The sequence below is a fragment of the Aptenodytes patagonicus genome, chromosome Z (genome assembly GCF_965638725.1).
Source record: "Aptenodytes patagonicus chromosome Z, bAptPat1.pri.cur, whole genome shotgun sequence".
NCBI classification, from domain to species: Eukaryota; Metazoa; Chordata; class Aves; order Sphenisciformes; family Spheniscidae; genus Aptenodytes; species Aptenodytes patagonicus.
In genome coordinates this window covers 42760044-42781082 of record NC_134982.1, presented here as the reverse complement: position 1 = coordinate 42781082, position 21039 = coordinate 42760044, and the positions used below count along the sequence as shown (strand labels likewise).

At 39.8% G+C, this 21039-nt stretch overlaps 1 protein-coding gene across 3 annotated transcripts in view; it reads left to right on the top strand.

Moving 5' to 3' along the window:
* PRUNE2 (prune homolog 2 with BCH domain) overlaps positions 1–21039 on the top strand; it is a 151721-nt gene that overhangs the window by 92202 nt on the left and 38480 nt on the right. For all 3 annotated transcript variants that reach the window (XM_076361606.1, XM_076361605.1, XM_076361604.1), the window contains exon 9: positions 44–863. In XM_076361606.1, the coding sequence (XP_076217721.1) occupies positions 44–863 (820 nt within the window). The remainder of the gene's footprint in view (positions 1–43; positions 864–21039) is intronic.

Below are 21039 nucleotides of genomic sequence, written 5' to 3'. Positions count from 1 at the left end.
AATTCAAAAACTAAAAGGAGTTTCTGTTTGCCTGTTTTTTTAGAAGCTGGCACTGACTCCCTACTTCGTAGGGAGAATAAGCTGAGAAATTCCTCTAAGAGCCGTGAACTGAGAAGTACAGAGGGTAAGGAAGATGTGAGGATGCAGGTGTACCAAGATCTAACTTCACTGGAGATGGATTATATCCTTGTTACTGAGGAAGAAAATATACCTTCAATGAAAGATACCCTTGAAAGAAATGAAAGTGATTTTGCATTTCAAGAAGCTAAACAAACAGAATCTCATGAAGGCTCTTCACCAAGCTCCTTGGATACCTTTCAGCCAATCTCCATTACAAATGAAAGGGAAGATCACTCTGTTTGTGGGACTGAATGGGACTCTGCTCACTTAGAAGAGAAAAGTTCTGTTGTGCCTCAAAAACTGGATCATGAAAGGAGATCACAGGAAAGCTGTGGGCAAGATGAGGGCTGGATTATATTGGGTGAAAATGAAGTCAGTGACATATCACCTGAAGAAATTTCTGCCGAGTCAGAGATGCCAAAATCAGGGTCTGGACATTCTGGTGAAGAACCAGCAGCCGTTGTAGCACAGGAATCGATTCTTGACATTCAGGCAGAATTTCAAGTAGAAAATCCCCTTCAGAAATCTTTTGAACATGAGGGCTGTTCTCCTTCAGACAGCCTGACTACTGAGGATGAGAGTTTGAGCATCGCAGGAACACATGTGTTGCAGGTGGTTGCTGGTGATGGTGCATGGGAAGCAAATTCTCAACAGAGACTCGGAAAGAACATAGCAGCAGAACAAGAAATGAAGGAGGAAACAGTGCTTCTCAACAATGAAAGAGAACAGAGTCAAAAATCAGGGTAAGGCAAAACCAACCTGTTTCCTTTCAAGAGCTTCTGTTCACTTGTTATCAATGTTACCAAAGTGTATGATGTTATGAATAGATGGCAGGACTTTCAAGTCCGAATTACTACTTATATTGGCATGATTTAAGTATCACTATATTCCTCCCTTTGTAAAAAGAGAGTCTTGGTTCTTGGTTGCTTGATGAGTCAAATTAGGATTGTTTTGCAATGCAGGGAGCTTGTAAGGCCACTTCCCTGCAGGAATAAGTCCATCTTCCTTCTATGAAGTCTCATAGACTTCATAATCTACCTTTAAATCTGAAACAGATGTGGCCAGGGAACGCAGGCCAAAGCCAGGTACTGATGGTATTGCCAGTCCAGATGCAATGCCAGTGATGAGATTATGGCGGGATTGAAGTGAAGTACTATCTCTGCCTAATGCAGAACTGCTGGGAAGGAAGATAGGAGGCAGTTGAGGCCCAGGGTCAGAAAAAGGTTCTGCTTATAGAGGAAAGAAAAGGATGATGGAAAATTATGGTCTCTGTGGTTAATAACACTGTAAAAACATCACCTTCTGACTGCTGTCAGAAACAGGATACTGAGCTACACAGACCTTTGTCTGACCCAGTACATCTGCTTTTATTTTCTTAAATATTCTTAAATTCTATTAGGAAAAGGTTCTTCACTGAGAGGGTGGTCACTCACTGGAACAGGCTCCCCAGGGAAGTGGTCATGGTACCAAGTCTGTCAGAGTCCAAAGAGCAACTGGACGATGCTGTTAGTCATATGATTTAATTTTAGGTAGTCCTGTGAGAAGCAGGGAGTTGGACTCGATGATCCTTATGGGTCCCTTCCAACTCAAGAGATTCTATGATTCTGTGATTCTGTTTCCAAGCTGTAGTCAGGTCAGAGCAGCATTTCTGTCTCTTTGGACTGGACTGGCAGTTGAGGCAGTATGAGTATATTTGCACCTGCAGATGGTGGTGTGCAGCCTCTGTGCTGACAGCATTACTACTGCCTGCTGTCTCTCTGCTGTGTCACCAGGTGGAGAGAGGGGTGACCCTCTTGGCTCCATTTACTGTAGTGTATTGGAGAGGGTGCTTCTGTTGTTGACTCCTCATCTTTTACAACCAGGAGGTTGTAATTGCTTCAGTGGACTTCTAGGGCAGCCCCAAAGATGCAAGTGTGGAAGTCTGACCTCATTTCTCCTGGGCATCTGCAACTTAACATGCTACAGTTTTACAAAGAGGAACCTGGCATTGCATTTATACACTGAAATTCTTGTGAACAAGTAAAATAAACTTCCCAGTACAAGTAAAACTAGGGGGTGTAACTGCTTTGTATTTGTTATTCCTTTTGAACTGCACTTACCCAAAAGAACATACGTGGTATGAAACATGTGGAAACATATTGTTTGTGTGAAATGCAAGACTGATTTTTTACTTTTTTTAAAGTTTCTCCCAAGCAGTTGTCAGTTCAGTGTAGAATGCACATCACATTCATAACTTGTGTTACCAGGTTTTAACTGTGTCCTGGTTTCAGTTGGGATAGAGTTAATTTTCTTCCTCGTAGCTGGTACAGTGCTGTGTTTTGGATTTAGGATGAGAATAATGTTGATAACACACCCATGTTTTAGTTGTTGCTAAGTTGTGCTTACACTAGTCAAGGACTTTTCAGCTTCCCATGCTCTACCGACTGAGAAGGCTGGAGGTGCACCAGAAGCTGGGAGGGGGCACAGCCAGGACAGCTGACCCAAACTGGCCACAGGGATATTCCATACCATGTGACGTCATGCTCAGTACATAAACTGGGGGGGGGAGCTGTCCGGGGGGCCGCTGCTCAGGGACTGGCTGGGCATTGGTCGGCGGGTGGTGAGCAATTGCATTGTGCATCACTTGCTTTGTATATTCTATTATTATTAATGTAATTATTATTTTTATTTTATTTTATTTTAGTTATTAAACTGTTTTTATCTCAACCCACGAGTTTTCTCACTTTTACTCTTCCAATTCTTTCCCCCATCCCACCAGGGCGGGGAGAGTGAGTGAGCGGCTGTGTGGTGCTCAGTTGCCGGCTGAGGTTAAACCATGACAAACTGGCTTGCAATTTATTTTAGACTTTAGTTTTTAAAATTTTCACTAACAGTTTTGCAATTTTAGCAGTAGGCTTTTTTTTCCTCAAAGGTGGCATGTCTATGTATGACAGTATAACCCTGATAACAGCATGTACAAATAATCTGTGATAGAAAAGCACAGCTTTTTGCTAACCCCCTCCCCACCTCAAACAGTTCACGTTTTATTAAGATTTCAGGAATGAATAGTTCAATAGCTGTGATTTATCTTCCCCCAGACTTGTTAAAATACCTCCCCTTTAAACATTTTCACACATTTTTCAGAGTGTATCATTACCACAAGATCAGACACTGTTACAGCTGAGCTCCTTTTAATAGACGGTAAGTGCTGGCTTCGTCCTAAACAGAACCCCCAGACTCAGAAACTCTGAAATATAATGATGTTACTCACAGACTTAAACTTAAGCACCTGTATAGGACTTTAAGTTTTCTTGACAGACCAGATTTTGAGTAGTATACAGAGCATACTTTGCCCTCACACACTGCCCCTGGCTGAAATTGCTTCAATCTAACTAGACAGACAGCACTGAGGAGAATGTGAAATGAGAGGGGCCCTGTTTCTGTAGGGCAGTGGCAGCTTTTATTGATGCAGGTTAGCATTTACTGCCTTCAAGAAAGAGGCAAATCTTCAGAAGGGTTAGCAGAAGATGAGCACTCCCCAGTTCTGTACAGTCTGAAGTAAACCAAATGCCGAGTGCTTGACCTTGAAGCTATCAAAAGTAGAGGTGGTTGGCACAACATTTCTGTTGCACCCAATCCTCCAAGCTTTTAAATTCCAAAAGGTAGAAATTTTGACATTTTCTACAAAAGAGAAATCTGGAAGAAGCAAACCAAGCAAAATCCCCAAGCAGTTGTTTTGAATCCACATTAGTGTGTGGAAGGGCGGCTTGGGATTTGCGCATCATGGAAGACTAAATGTCCTTTGACTTTGAAGTGGTTTGCTTGTTAGGACTAGTCTGCACCCCGGAAGTCATCTTCCTCCATTATCTCTGCAGGAGTTCATCAAAACCAACTAATTTCAATGAATAAAGCTGTTTTTTGACAAACCAGTAATTTCTAGTGAAAATCTTTAAATCAAAAAATGCTTACCACCTCTGCTCACAATAAATGGTGAATGGGATGGGAAAAAGGAAGGGTTGTTTAGAGGTGCTGGCTAGTTGCAGGCTTGCAAATCTGACATGAACAAGTCAGCTGTCAACTCCTCTGTCTCTCATAAAGCAATTTAAACTAAAAGCAGCCAGATGCTGACCCTGCTTAAGTCACACTGATTAATTACATGCAGGCAGCGTCCCAGGGTTTGACTTGCCATGCTTACGTGCCCATGTTGTTCTTAGAGAGGAAAACAAAACTGATCTAGGTATCTGACTTTAAATTATTTTTATAAATCAGCGCAATGGAGTTGAGATAACTTTGAAGCCGTAAGATTCTTTGTTAGATACCTCAAGAAAAGAATCTGATTTTTGAACTTACACTGGCACTAGAAAAATCATTCCTATGGCCATGGATTTATAGGGGTTTTTAACATCTTATTGCTATGAATTGTTAGATCCACTTTGAGAAGAACTCTGCTGTTCTTTAGGAATTTCTATAAGCCTCCAAAGTAAAAACTTGAATCTTGTACACAATAGTAGTTTGCATTGGTGTTTCAGATGTAGTACATTCATTATTCTTAGAGCTTAGTGTATTCTCTTAAGACCGATTCCCACATTAAAGTCCAAAACTGGACCATGTTAGAGTGTTTTCAGTGAAAACTTAAATGCATGATGGAATATGGTGCATCCTGCAAGGAAAGGATACAGTAGTTCTTGGTATAGAATATATATATATGGTCACTATAGCTTCCACTATAGGCTTTTTTCTTATCTGGCTCAGAAGTTGTTTAATACTTGTTTAATACCAAATGACTTTTCATTGGATACCAGTGGCTATTTCTGTCCTTAACACTAGTGATGCTGAAGCCGAGAGAAGTAAAGAAAAGCAAGGAAGTTATTCAGCATCTGCATTAACAATTGTTTATGGAAGCATGGAACCAGTAAAATCTACTTTCCTTTGGGTTTATGTTTTGTTGTTAGACTTTGTCGTGGTTTAACTTCAGTCGGCAACTAAGCACCACGCAGCCGCTCGCTCACTCCCCCCACCCGGTGGGATGGGGGAGAGAATTGGAAGAGCACAAGTTAGAAAAACTCGTGGGTTGAGATAAAAACAGTTTAATAATTGAAATAAAATGATAATAATAATAATATGATAATAATAATAATAATAATACACAAAGCAAGTGATGCACAGTACAATTGCTCACCACCCGCCGACCGATGCCCAGCCAGTCCCCGAGCAGCGGCCCCCCCCGGCCAGCTTTCCCCAGTTTATGTACTGAGCATGACGTCACATGGTATGGAATGTCCCTTTGGCCAGTTTGGCTGTGCCCCCTCCCAGCTTCTTGTGCACCTTCAGCCTTCTCAGTCGGTAGAACATGGGAAGCTGAAAAGTCCTTGGCTAGTGTAAGCATTACCTAGCAACAACTAAAACATCGGTGCGTTATCAACTTTGTTCTCATCCTAAATCCAAAACACTGTACCAGCTACTAGAAAAGAAATTAACTCTATCCCTGCCGAAACCAGGACAGAAATCTAATGGAAGTTTTTTCCACCATTAACGTTATTAAAAGTATTGCTCTTGTATGAGGATTTCATATCTGATAGAGATTGCTTTTATGGTGCTGTTTTCCCCTCAGCTTCCCCTGTGCTTGGTAGCTGATATTCAATAAACTTGTAATAAGTGTATGTCTTTAGTCAGTTAGATAATGACTGCAGACTTTTTAGGGGATGGCAGAGACACACGCAGATATCCCTATGCGTACCCACAGCATGATCACGGAGGCCTTGATTCCTTTGAAACCAAAGCAACACACAAAAAATATTATGGTAGAAAGGACAAAACACATACAGGGATACTTATTTCTAGATTATATGTCAATTTCATTAAACCTTTTACATAAACAGCTGAAGAAATAACCAACAACTGGCATGGTAAAAGTGTGTAATTAGAAATGCTTTCTAATGCATTTTGTTGACAGTTTTAGAAACACAAGTTCCTTCTTAAAACATACCTCAGTGTGCAGCTTGTAAGTCTGAAATTAACTGCCCTTCTTGGCCAACAAAGTTTAAAACAATGTGATACAGCAGAACTGGCAGCCTATGGGAGGTTATCACAGAAACACTGGTGTCATCACATAAGAGAAGAAACTAAGTCTTTTCTCTTGTTCTTATTGCAATAGAGTTTCTGGGTGGCTGGATGGTGCTAGTCATCAGGCTCTGAGTCCACCAAAGGTTTATATCTTTGAAGTAGGCTTTGGTAGAACTGAACCAAAGTCTAAGTAACTGATACTCAGCTCTCAGAAGTGCCCTTCTGCCTGAATTCTTCTACTTTTGAAAGGCCATAATTTTGACTCAGGAAAGTTTCTTGGATGCCCCACTAGATGTGACTCTTGCCTTGACTGAATAGTCTATTTCCTAGCTTATGCTTAATTAAGCCTGCTTGGTATCAGAAAATTAAGCACCCTTAATCTGAAGGTCTGGCTGGATAGCTATGCCCTGAGCATGGATTATGTTTTCTGCTCATTTTTTTGTTTTGTCAAATACTTTTGCTTTATGCAATTAAGTTTACATTCTGAGCCTGTAATGCCAGTCTCTTTGATAGTGCTTTTAGAAGTGGCTCCTGAATCCAGCGCTTTCTCTAGTGCAGCCTTTGCTTCCCGCAAGGAAGCTTTCCTTGTGGCCTGTGTTTGTTGTTTCATATGCCTGTTGGCAGGGGATAGAAATTAGGTTCCGTATTTTTAGGTATGTACTTCGCCTTCATATATTTATGTATGGCACAAACACAGTGTCTCTGAAGAATAAAGAAACTCATTATTTGTACTCAGATGATGGGGACATCCCAACTAATGTACAATTGAATTGGTAGTCCAAAGTTTATGGAGGCATTTACTCAGTAACTGCCTTCTAAGCCCCTTTCTGAATCTACAATTTATTCACATATCCCTGTTTAGAAAAAACTGAAGTTCATGCTTGCATACTGTGCTGAAGTAGGTTCCTTTAGTAGGGGAATAAGGTTCGGTAAAGGATGCAGTTTGCATTGTTTTCTGCTCTCATCCAGAAAGTGTCTGTTACTTTGTCTAAGAAAATTGACTGTTTTATAGAAGAGGGAATTAAAGCTTTGAAACAGAAAGCATAAACAAAAATGAGAATGAAGAAGTGGATTCAAATCTTGATGTCTGCTGGTCACTGTCCCCTTCATCCCAATGTCAAGCATAGCAACTCTTCAGGCTGTACAGCTGCGTTTTAACGAAGTCTGTGACAAGGTGGTAAAGTTCTTCCCTCCTGTCCTGTTTTTCTTCTGCAAGAAAAAGCAGCAGCAGGAAGAGAAGAAAAGTATGAGGATGCTTGCGAGCATTAAAACACTGAAGAAAAGATACAAACCTGTCTCAGTAATATACAACCACCAGAAATAATAAGCCCTAGAGGTTTCTTTGGCCTCATAAAAAAGTACAAAAAGATTTGATAGCACATTATTAATGTCAGTCTTTCCAGAAAGAAAATAACTTTTTATACGGCTTTCCATATGTGAACAGCCGAGAATGACTACATTTAAAAAGGAAGAATTTGCGGAGCACTGTACAAGTGTTGGATAGGCAGGATAACATACTTGACTGCTGTTGCTGCTCCAGCTGGAGGTGTGCCAGCAGTAAAATTTATGAAGACTGGAGGTTTTTTTCTTCCTGATATAAGCTGTCCTGTCTTACAGAGCTGTATGAAGCTCGGTGGTGACGCAGTGGTCTGGAGGCAGAGGGAGAAAACTGCAGATGACTATGCTAGCTTTTACCTACCAGCACACTCCTCAGGGTGCGTTAGTGGTTGTGTATGCCAGATCATTCTTGCTCTTACCTTTGCTGTAGGGAAGGATTGTCCTTTTCCTTAGTAGGAAGAGTTAGAAAGAGCTGAGGGAAATACTATAAAATGATGTATTGACTCGAGGAATAAGAAGTAGTGAGAGCAGTAGAGATAAGGACCCTGATGTTTGGAAGGATTGGGGGAGAGCTTGGAAAACTGGTGGCAAAAGTGAGCAGAAGATAATTTCCTTTGAACAACTGCCAAGATTTATTTAACCCACTAGAATAAGGCTTCCACAAAAAAAAAGCTTAATTTATCTTTCCGATAGCATGTTCTCAAAGAATAGGTAATCAGTCTTTTCTGCTCACTTGTATAGTGACTTTTTGGAAAAGATAGTTCTTCCACTGCCTCTGTCCAAAATATCTCTCTGTGACCATTGCTGTACTGCTGGCTATTAAAATTGCCCAATACTGTAAACAATCCAGTAAATTTTTAATAGAGAGGCCTATTTTCATTACATTCCCTGTGGCTGACACTGAATAAAGATAATTAAATATAACGAAAGAAAAATCTGTGACTATTTCGAGATTAATAAGAGTTCTCAGACTACTCTGCTCTCTCTGTGATTTAGCCAAAAGCACATCATATATCTCAAAGCCATTAATGATTCAAGTCAAATATCAATGTCCAGTACTGAACTGAAATACTAACAGAATGCAACCAGGGAAAAAATTCTCATTGACTCCAGCAGGCCAAGGGTTTCACCCAGTATTTTCTCAAAAAGTCTGTTCTATCACCCCAAAGCTTGGATAAGGCAATGAATTAGGGAGCCCAGATTTGCTTCTTGCTTTAATGGGCAAAGCAGGCTGCTATATACAGGAAGCCTGAAGGATTGAAAATCTGTTGTACGTTTAAGAGGCCACACTCTGCAAAGTAACCTTTACTTCCCTTTGGATGCCTCTGTTTCCTTTTTTCCTCGCATACCCGTGGGGCTGTCATCTTTCACTCCTGTCAAGATTGTTTATTAATTGGCCAGATTTGCTGAAAAGCAATTCCAGGCACTCTGGGGACTAGGCATGCTGCTTCAGTGGTGCTTCCAGCTCCTGCTGAACTACAAGATTATGGACTTGAAATGGGAATTGAACTCAGGTCTCCCACTTGGCAGCACAAAGGGTGACAATTGACTAAACACAAGGAGCATTCTTTAAAGGTTAAAAACAAACTTGTAAGGAAAGGAGCAACAACTGAGAAGGTTTCTTGTAGGAAAGTCCATGTAAATGAAAGTTAATGCCATGTAACAAAGTAAAGAAGCGAATTGAAACTAAACAAAATGTTTAAATTAGCATGAGCAAGAACTCTTTTAAGATTGCTGGCTCAGAACTTGGTATTTCAATGTTCGTCTGAGTTTAAGATAGGAAACTATATAATTAATGTATTTTACATTATTATATATCGTACCATTATAATAATTATAGTAATATACATTATGTATTAGAAGCTTTATGTTACATATTAGCCTTTGTGAATATGTCGCTTCTGTGAAAATAGAAGAATCCCTGGGACAGATTCAGAGCAGGGAACTTTCCAACAACATAGCTGAAAATTCATTAAAACATTTTCTTTTTTTAATTTTGTAATAATCTTTTTTAATGTCAGTGAATCTCACTGCTAACCTTTTTTATTGATGGAAGTAACAACATATGCTGTTCATGCATGGGCTTTAGTAACACCATTTATTTCCCTCTACTTGATTTGGCCTACGACGTCATGACAACCATCTTTTTTGTAACCAGTTTTGGGGTGATACAGTATTTTCCATCACCATCTGGAGGTTGAAAATTAATTAAAACTAAAAACCCAGGTTTCCATTGCAGAGCCAGCTGTTAAACAGTAGCAGCAGCCAATGTGGTGATGATCCCATTTTTGTAAAACCAGCATTAATATTTACATGCCAAATACCAAGTACTTTATAAAAACCTTCTAACAAGAAGAGAAAAACACTTCAGTGACTGAAAAACAATTTTAAAAGGAAAAAACCCCTACTTACTGTTACTTACTTGTGGTCCTGAAATTTTACTTAAGTTGTGAGATGGGGCTAATAGAGCCACTTTCTTAAAGCAAGAAGACCTGGACTATGTTAGTAGGGTTTAGCGGTCACATGAAAAACTCCCCCACTATTCAAAACCCCACAGTTTTCTGAGCTAATTCACTATATAATTTATTCCAATCAATTTGATAAATGACACAAGATTTCAGCCTAAAGCATTAATGAGCTTTGAAACTTAACCCTGTTGACGCAGACCTGACTTTGACAGTGAGCCCCAGTGAGCTTAGTGAGTCCCAACAGATGTCCTAAAATCTCAAAGAGGTTCTGTGTCATTCTGAGCATGGAGGATCAAGGCCATAGCTTCTGCCACGTTACTAATTTCATAGCTTCATCATAATCATGCTACTAATGACTTCTATTGTACATAAATACTTTATAGCTCTATTTCCTGGATACAGCTTCTGGGTGTCTGGATTTTCGATTTCAATTAAAGATTGTCCAGTTGAAAAAGTGCTAAAAAATATCCCCATTGTTGGAAATTTTATGTAGAGCTAGCTGGCAGTAGTATCGAAGATCACGTCTGCAGCACTGTCCTGTTTAGAAATGTATTTTCATATTGGTGATGATTTTTTAATTTTTTTAAATGCTTGGTGTTGTTCTGTTGCTCTTTAAAATAGCAGCTGGGGACTGATTTCTCAGGAGATTTGCAGCAGATGATGAGAACTTTCCCTGGAGGATTACTAATACCATGAAGAACAAGATAGCAGCCATTGCACTTTTATTTACACTGTGCTGTAGGTGTGCGTGAAGCTGTACTGACAAATGAAAATGGGGTTAGGCTTTTGTTTGTTTTTGACTGCTTATGGCCTAGTAATTTGATGTGAAAGCATTTCCAGTTCTCATGTAACTCATCTTCAAGGAGGAGTTGTGCAGTGTGAAGGGAGAAACTAGCTGAAGCTTAGGCCGTCCTAGGGCCTGTTGCCTTGCTGTTTTATCCTCACAGGATTGCAAGGGAATAGGATTGAAAGCTGTTTTGCATTTGGAAAGAAACCTGGAGTTTCTAGGGACCCTATCCCCAACAGGCTTTCATAAAAGGAGACTGTGGGACTGCACTGCATGGGAAGAAATGTCCTTCCTTCAAGCACACCCCGAAGAAACACAGTCAAGAGCACAGGCCATGAGCATTGCTTCTTGGTGCTTGTACAGTTGTGTTTCCAGAATTCACCCTGCCTTCTGAACTGGTGGTTGGTTGGTTTTTTTTTAAATTTGCATCTGCATTCCCGTAGCTGAATTGCAAACTGAACAAATTATGTAAAGCATGTTTGAATATGCATGTGTTCTATAACCATCGATGCAAACAGAAATGGGGATGGGGTGGGTTGAATCCATAAGAACTTTTGTCACACAGTCTGTCATCACAAGCTTTCCTTGGGCTCTGAAATGAAACTGCAGGGAGCTTTTCAGTACTGCCAGCTGACTCGCTGTATTAAAGTTTGGTGATGCTCTGACAAAGCTCCACAGGGAATGTAAAAAAAAAAAAAAAAAAAAAAAAAATTCACGGCCAAAGCACAGCTCTGCATTCATTTAAGTGCTCCTTTAACCAAAGCCCAGTAGCTGCTGGTTCACACAGCTGGCTATCTGAAGGCAGGTGATCACCCTTATTTAGCAGTACCACTAGCCACGTGACAAGAAAATGGTGGAGGATCTGTATTCCTAGTAAACTGCTACAGAAAGAGGGATGCTGAAGTGCAGCAGTAAAGCATCTTTATTATTTTCCCAGTAGAAAGGCCTCTTCAAGTCTTTAGAAGGTAAGCGTCTCTTTACTCTGAGAGGCTGGTATGCAGGTTTTCTGATTAACGGCTCTATTGTTTCAGTTACTTCAGACAGAAAAAGGGGAAATGTTTGTCAGCATGATGGAGAGCACCCAGGACCTCATTACTGAAAACCGGGCAGCTGTATTTTAATTCTGTTGCAGCTATTTATGCGAGAAGCTTACATCAGTTCAACGGGATTTCTTTTGTCTGAGCCCAGGCATGGTATCTGTAATTAGGAAACAAAACTTCACTGCACAGTCACCTAGCACGTTAGATTATTTTCAGCTTGTTTGCCTAGCTCTGAGGATACAGTGGGAAAAAAAGGAACGAACGTTGGACATTGTCAGTGGATAACTTGCTTTTAAGACTGTTTAATTACTGGCATAGTGATTGTTTGTGATAGCTCTCATTGTAGACGATGGTATTGTTTTCAGGTTTTTTGCTATCAACTGAAGCATATGATTTTTTATTTTTTTGCAATGTCCTCTTAAAATGTTGCTGTGAACAGACTGTAATCTTTGAAGGTTAACCAATCAAGGATGCAGCAATAATCTCAGTGGTAAGAGGACTGAAAAATTACTGCAAAAGTTGGTTTGTACAGGCAGTATTTTTGTTTAAATTTAATTATAGGAGCTTGATTCAGCTCCATTCAGTTGTTTGCTTTTCTGTCTGTGATGAAGGAATGAAAATATTGTTCAGTTTTAAGTGTGGTAAGCAAACAAATGATAGTGATGTACAGGAGGCACTGAAAAGCTATAGAATGTCTAAATATTAGCTACTTAGAGCAACACTGAAAGGAAATGTATGCAGGCTTGGTAGGTGTATTTAGACAGACTTGTTCTAAGTAAGTGGGGGGCAGGCAGAGATGTCGTTTCTGGACTTATCTTAATACTCTTGGGAAGCAGAGCTGTGTTGAGAAAGGGAGGATGCACACAGCTCTAACAGCACTGTCAGGAGGCATTAAGGCAACTGTGGGGGTTGGGGGTGGGGGTGGGGAACGACACACACCAACCCTTACCCTGCCAAAACACTTTTTCAGGGCTGCTGTGTTCCTCCCACTATTCTCACCCATGCTCTCCACTGCTATCTCTCGTGGGGCAGGGGAGTACTAAGGTCTAAAATAGCCTTTATTCCTGTCTTTGATGAGTCTGGCTGTTATTTGGCCCTGCATAAATCTGGACAATATTACAGAAAATTCATGTAGTTAGAGACAAGTCTAGCTTTTGCATAAGTTCACTACTTTAAAAATTTAGATCCTGCTACAAGCAAGCTATTGTGGTTTTGAGGCATCTCCGTAGTATTCAGCAGTAACAGGAAAGCAGTGTTATTTAACAGCTTGTAATATATCTGTTGAAAAAGGCAGGGGGAAAAAAAAAATCAATCTTTAAGCCACAGTCTTTGTTCAGGCAAAAGATGCAGCTCTCAAACTTACCAAGAAATAATGTTCAGGTGCGAATACAATTTTGTCAGCACCTGTGAATCTTGATAAAGCTGTTTTTATCACTGTAGTGCCCTCAGGACTGGAGACACTTCCTATCAGACCCTGTACAAATATCCAGAAAAATATGGTGCTACTGCAACAACAAATGAGACCGAGGCAGAGGTGGTGGGAGTGACAGTCCAGCTGCTTGACAGATTTCTTAGTTTATCTACTTGTTTTTCCTTTGGATGTTGAAGGAAATGGCTCAGCTGTTATGGGATTTTATGAATTAACTCATTCAGATATTTCTAATTAGTTCTTAGCATATCCTGTAGATTGTGGTCTTCTCTATAGCCATTGCAGCTGTGAAAAATAGATAGCAGCAGATCAGACTTCCTTATTTCAGGCTACCAGATGAAAGCTGACTGTGTCCTACAAGAACAAGATCACTCTCCTCAGCAGAAAACACTGGCAGCAAACTCTAAAGAGCTGTCTGATGGACAGCAGCCCAGCAGGGTATGCCTTTGCCCGCTTGTCTAAAGCAGTAGAGCATGTAGGTAACCTTGCCCTTGTATTTCCCAAGCTATAATGTGTGAGCAGTGCCATGCGGGGGAAAGAGGAGCCCCGTTTTCTCACCTTGTTCCTCAACATTACTTCTTCAGTCTGGCATTTCCTGTCGCTTTGGCTCTTTCACAGCATTTTTGCTATGTCTGACATTCTCCGCTCTCCCACACTTAGGTTGGTTTTTATCTTCCTACCACTTCTGTGGCCCTTCCAACTCTGTTACAGAGTTCTGCCTCTGAAGATAACTGTGGCTTTCTGTGTCTCCTGTCTCCCTTTGCACATGCCTTTTTAGACCTGCCTACTGCAGGGTCTCACAATCTTTCCTGCTCCGAACACCTCCCGCCAGTGCAAGCAGGCTGCAGGACTGCCCTGTTTGGTGCCAGTTTTACTGCTTCAGTAGAGCTTATGTGCCTTGATTAGGTGTCTCCTCTGGGTCATGGTTGGGCTTTTCCTGTATTTTTCCCAAGTTGCAAATCACTCAATATGGATGGGAACTTTTCAGTCACCAATTTACACCCATGAGGGTATTTCCATTTTAATCTGCCGGTTAAAATTCCCGCTCCACATTCTGTGTTGTCACTTATATTCCCCTATCTGTTACGTCTCTGACAACTGCAGCTTTAAGAGAGACTGAAGTTTAACATCAGCGTCTTTTTAGAGCCTTTTCTTTAGCTCAGTCACGGCCAAGATAGGAAAAATGTAGCTGTTAGTTAATTGTAGGTTTGCTGCCATAGGTAAGATATGAATCTAAATTATAACAACATTGAACATCATAAGTTGTGAAATATGTTTCATAGTTACATTAACATGGAAAAGATGGAAAGGTGGAAATTTGGCAGTACAATGACACAGAAGTGAGAGGAAAAGAGAAAATAAACAAATTCACAATAGGGAATAGAAGTTGTTTGATAAGGATAAGGAATGAAGTCATAAATAGGACCAGACAAAAAGCATTATGAGGGGACGAAAAGACAGAAGTCATACAGTATAAAAAAAATGTTGCATGTATCTTTTCCTGTCTATCAGCATATTATTAATTGGGCAAAGGCTGAACTTGAAATCAAAGGAGTGCTAGAAAAATGCTAATGCTTTAATGAACAGATCAATAAAAGTGCTACGAATCTGTACATCTTGATGTTCAGTGAGTTGTTATGATTAGCAGCTCTGAAAATCATCCCTAAACACATTTTATCACGTGAGCAAGACAGAATTTACCTGTTATAAGACACTTTGTTGAAACATTTGATTCCAGCTAGTATAGTATGGTAATAAGTATCATCATCGTTGTACGTGTCAGCATTCATACACACAGAGAAACAAATCCATTAAGCAATGCAAAAAGTTGACAGTATTACAGAAGATCCAAGTAGAAAACAGGAAATAGCCAGTGAGGTTCAGAAGTTAGCTCAGCTGCAGAACTGGTGGATATTACTAATGGTTAAGAGCAGTCTGAGGCATTTTAGCATGTCTTCATTTGGAAGCAAATGTGCTTGATAAGGTGTAGACTGTGATAATAGTTGGAGGGGAGTTCTCACAACTCCACTGGAGAATCTCAGTAGGGCATAAATTTTAAAACTTCCTAAAGATTTTCTGCTTCTGATCCTGCAACCTCTACCCCACTAACTACTCTTAAAGCTTTAGCATACTTCCTGAATGTGCAGATGGCTGCACTGGGTATAAGGTGCACGCTGCTTTTTCAAGTACTGTTCATGTGCCAATTGCATCATTTGGAGCTGCAGGTATTCTGATGAATGGTCTTGACAGCACAGCATGGCAGGAAAATGGTCACTGTGAACTGCACGTGCTGGAAGGAAAACTGGTTTTAAAGTGAGGAAAACTAAAACTGAGTTTTCTCAAAGAATAATTAATTTTTCAATGAAAGTGGAAGGTGGGAATCAGGTCCCAGGTCTGTGATTAGGCCTAGCATTTCAATAAATTTTTAGAAATATAATTTTCAAACAAAATGTATTTTCAGGTTCTACTTAAGGATCTTTTACATCAGGTTGATTTAACTCCTACTTTCTCTGCTGGCATTACCTTGTTACCGTGCATTTGTAATGTTTGTTCAACAGTGGTTGTTGATTAACAGATCATCTAGATGTTATTTGTAGAATATTAACAACATTTATTAAGAGCAGAGAGATCAGATAAGTTTAACGAAGCCTTCTAAATGCTAATACTGCTCCGAACCTGCCTAGCTTGTTGCCAGACCTTGTGATCTTCCAACATTGATGGAGGACTACCCATCACACAGGCTTCCCAACTTCGTGTTGTTAATTCCAGTAATTTTCCACTGGCTCAGTAAAGATTAAGCAGCATTGAGCTAGGCACATAAGAGAGGAGAGCCCCCACTCTGAGGGCAAGAGCATGTGGTGGTATGTGAATGCAATGCCAAAGCAGAGCAATAGATGTCAAGTGGCGTGTTATTTCTACCTTAGAATTTATTACTCTCTACCTGCTTTCGTACACAAAATATTGAGTTAAGAGAATATTATTAAAATGGTAATACTAGGAAATGCCTAGCAGGTTCTACACTCCCCTGTAGGAGGCATAGTTAGAGACAGTGCTATTTCATGGGTACAGTCAGATAACACTGCCCTAAAGAATTGTCTCCTGTCCGTGTCCATGCCATGAAGTTGTTATGTGGTGCAGGGCAGGTCACTAGGAGTCAGCAGCTGCTTGTATCACACGTCCTTCTTCTCTGACCCCTGTCTGATTTGTTGTTTTTCTGGATGCCGAAGTGAAGCCACTGGGGTCTGACTATACCAGTCTTTTTCAGTGGCAGCTAGTCATGAGGGTCAGTAGTGGCATACAGAAGATGTTACAGAACACTACATATATTAAAAAAAAAAAAAAAAAAGGTTATTAGGCATCACATATCACGAACTCACAATTAATGGACACTCTCAAAGTGAATTTATCTGTTTCTCTTCTGTAACAGTGAGTAATTCCTTATCTTTAACTCATAAAGCTGTTGTCCAAGGTATGCTAAATAGTGTTTGGAAATGCTCAATACTCAGGTGACTAGCAGCTCTGAAAAGCCCCAGAAAGGACTGATTGTCCTGTCTCTAGAGCAGTGTTTGAATGGTGCATGGTTAATAAAGCTTGGGGATGCAGAAAGGACAAGATAAGGTATTAAATTGTTGTTCATTGCATCGCACTGTCTTTCCTGTAGCATCCTATGACCTGCTGGTGACAAACCTCTAGGAAGAGACTTTTGGGGACTCTGGGATCTGCTGCAGGCAGCATCAGCCTGGCTTGCATTCCTAAGACCCCATTTCAACCAGACATCTAGGTTTGGGACTTAAATCTAATTTCCCTCATTCTATATTGAGATGCCTTTTTATTTCATGTGGCTGGAAGTCACAGATAGTTGAAGAAGCCTGGAGCCCTGGGTTCCTTCCATAAGCCTTCCTCATCCATGGGCGTATGCATAAGGTTGCTGAAATAGCCCAGTGAATCCCATTATCACTCATCTATTTACTTATATTTGTCCCTCCATAGCTCCCTGCATCCCTCCTTGGCTTTGCCTGCTTCTCTTGTGCTGTGACACAGGGAGGGAGCTGGCAAGGAGTCACGACAGGCAGCCTGTGGCTGCCTAGCAGCAGTGAAAGCAAGCGGTGTGTGCTTAAGAATAGCAGCTTTTATTTTTTAACAGTCTTAATCTGATAAGAGCAGACAGGAGAGCATACTACTATGAGTGGCTACTTGGAAAAAATTGAGGCTTGCAGCATAGATTTAAGAAGAAGAACAAGGAAAAAGATGGCTAGATAAACAGATACTAAACACTACAGTTGTTTGGAGACTAGGAAACATTTTCATAAAGAATGGTTAAAAAATTTATTCAGTGGCCCAAAGTGAGAATTTTAACATGTTTTCAGTTAACATGCTGAAATGCAAACAATTTAAATCTTCTGGCTAGAACACAGGATTTTCCTACAGAAGGAATATTACCTCTTACAGACATGCCTAACTTCTTCATCCAACTTTGATGGTGAAAATGGAGTAAAAAATCAGCACATGGAAAACATCAAGTTACAGTATCATCAGTAAAAGACACTTTAAGTCTGAAGAGTGAAGTGTGAAAAACTAGGAAGTTATGACTTTTACTGATTTTTAGCAATGGTTTATTCTGTGGCTGTTGAGGAAGTGAGTGACATGTTTTTCTGTAAAATGGGAATAACAGCATGTGTTTATCTACTGAGCAGCAGTATGACAATGATTAGTTAAGATCTGCACGGATGTTTATTAATAAAGCTTTTGGCTCAAACAAAGCACCACAGATAATTTTTTTGGTTTTTTGGTTTGCATTCAGAGATGGGAATAGAAGTCTCATGCTATGCATAAATTCCGGTGCTCAGTCTATAGATTTTTCCTGAACTAATTTGTGATTAAGAGCTACAAAATAAACAGCAATAGAAACATAGTTAATTTAGTATACTAACATATTTTTGGTAAATGCAGCTCTTGGGAGGTTATAAAATTAATCTATTTTTACAAGTCACCTGCATACAGTATTATTTTACACAGCTGTGAGTAAAAGTAATGACTTTTTTCTAGTCTCAGATATCCTGGAGTGGATTCCTTCCAATATGCACATACCAATGTATGTGGATGTAGTTGAAGCATAGCCTCTGACTGATACTGACTGAATCCTGCACAGTGCATGTCACTTTGATTTGTTGCATACTCTGCTACAGTTTAGGGATCATTAATTCTGCTGAACTTAAAAAGTTCACACTGCAGTCTCTTTTATCTCTGAATAGGCAACTAGAATTTTTTGTTTATTGTCTGGAAGTTTTGTAGCAAAGGACTAGTTTTAGGAAGTAATTTTGTGGGTTGTTTTTAGTGGGTGCATTTGCTAGCGGGTTTCTTCTTCTCTTAGTGCACAATCCAGTTGGGTTTTTTGGGACTAATGTTCCTGGCTTCTTTCTCTGTTTCTTTCTGTGTATTTTCATCAAACTTTCTTTAGCCTAAAGCCCATATTTTATCAGGTTTTATTTTTCAACTTTATGTACTAATGCTTTATTTCCTATAGCATCTCCTATGGCTATAGACACAGTTGGTATTGAAGTATGTCCAACAGTTCTCTGACTTTGCTTGTAGAGCGTTTCTACCCATTTTACATGGATGATAAGCATCAAAACGCAAACGCAAACACATGCACATTAAATTAGGATTTGTTATTAGTCCATTAGCATTAAAGGTCTCTGAAATAACACATCTCATTTATAACATAGTTTATGGAGTTGCATCTATAACCAGAAGAAACAAAGGACAGAATCACTATATTCTGTCTTTTCTGAGCACTCCAAGAAAGAGTAATGATTTCAGAAAGTAGATACTTGCTGTTATTTTAAAACATACTATGGTAGCATGGGTCTGTGAACTTCTAATCTCTAGCTTTTTCTGAACAAAAATGGAACAGCAATTACAAGCCACAAGCTTGGAGCACACATATATAGAATCATAGAATCATTAAGGTTGGAAGAGACCTCTAAGATCATTGAGTCCAACCATCAACCCAACACCACGATGCCCACTAAACCATGTCCCTAAGTGCTGCATCTACTCGTCTTTTAAATACCTCCAGGGATGGTGACTCAACCACTTCCCTGGGCAGCCTGTTCCAATGTGTAACCACTTTCAGTAAAGAAATTTTTCCTCACGTACAAATATTCATATAAATAGAAGTAGTAACAAGGTAGTAACAAAGCTTACATATTTTTATTATATGTTGATGTTTTATGTATTTAAAATCCTACAGAAATTTGAAAAATATTTCTATGCATCCTTCCTTTTTCAATTCTTTCAATATGACACAAACCGGCTTTTCTTGTAGTAGCACTTGAAACAACTCATGATACTGTTTTTTATCCTTTTGCTTGTTCACCTGAAACACTGCTGGTGCCACTATTGCTTCAAGCTCTTTAAAAGTAGTGGTTAAGGGCCAGAAGAGCAAAGACAAGGACAAAACACCATTGCTTCAGGGCTCTATTCAATTCTCTTTAATCAGGCAGAGCTGCCATTGAAACCAGTGACAGCTTTGCTTGAACAAGAAGGGCCTAATAGGGATTTTAGTACTTCTGGTGTGTAACAACAGTCTACCCTACATGGCAGGACGTATGAAAGAAAGGGAAAGATGTTTTATTTGGATATAAATGCAAAACAGTTTCTGTTCTAAAAATGGAATAATGTGTGAAGTGTTTAATTGTGATAACAGAATGGGTTTTGCTATTCTTTTTTATGAGGTGAGGTGAATATTGGGCTAGCTACAGAGATGGATGATAGCGAAACAACCCTTGTAAGTCAGCTATCTGGTGAGATATTTTGGCTTTAAATTTATATAGATTTCTGTAGCACAGAATTGTAAACTGAAGACAAATATAGCAATTAAGAAAACACTTTGTGTCAACTCTTCCTTGATGTAAATTCTGATTTGTGGAGTGCTTAAAGATTTGCTTTAGGCTCCACTTCTGAGACTTTTTATTGCTTCTGAGTATGGAAGAACAGCATTCTCATTTTGTCCAGAAGAGGTTAGACATCCTCCAGGTGAAGCAATCAAAATGCTTAGAGAGCCATCAGTAGGTTACTTTTGGCAGTGGAAAGGTCAGAGATAGGCTTACACAAGGTACTGTGTACTCTGGCCTTGGCCTGGCAAAACACTTAACCCTGCTTAATCATAAGGGCACTTTCAGATGGAGCTGCACTGAGAGTCAGTGGACAGGCGTTACTGGATAAACGCCAAGGGCTTCTTCATACCTTCCAAGGAAAATACTGTAGTGTCATGGCCAGTCCCTCAAGTTCTTGTTTCTCCTTTCCTGGTCTCTGTGCTTGCATAAGGGCGGTGTTACAGGATAGGGATGGGAGGTTCAAAGGAAAAGTACTTTGTGCTGCCTGTGCTCTGCAAAAGCGACTCAACAAGGAACTTTACCTTGTTTTTGTTCCTAAAATGTCAAAGTTCATGCAGCTCAATTTTTTCACTGCAAACCAGTGAGACAGTGGGCTATAAGCAGGACTTTTATTTCATCCAAGACCAGGGTGTACCTGCGTAATGTGTGGAATTTGAGAATATGAAAAAAGCCAGATGTCTAGTCTCTGAAAAACCTTTTCGTTGTACTTCAGCTCCCCTCCCCTCATTTAGTTTCCAAAACAAGCATGTATTAATATGAGCTGAGGTGATTTCATGCATGTCATTCCTTTTACTAATCATGCTTTGAAACTTTATAAAAACCTTCCAACATCCTGTGAAAATTTAAGTATAAAAGTATTTCTGTGTATAGAGGGAACAGCATGGAAGAAACATGATTTTCTTAGCTAGGAAAAGTG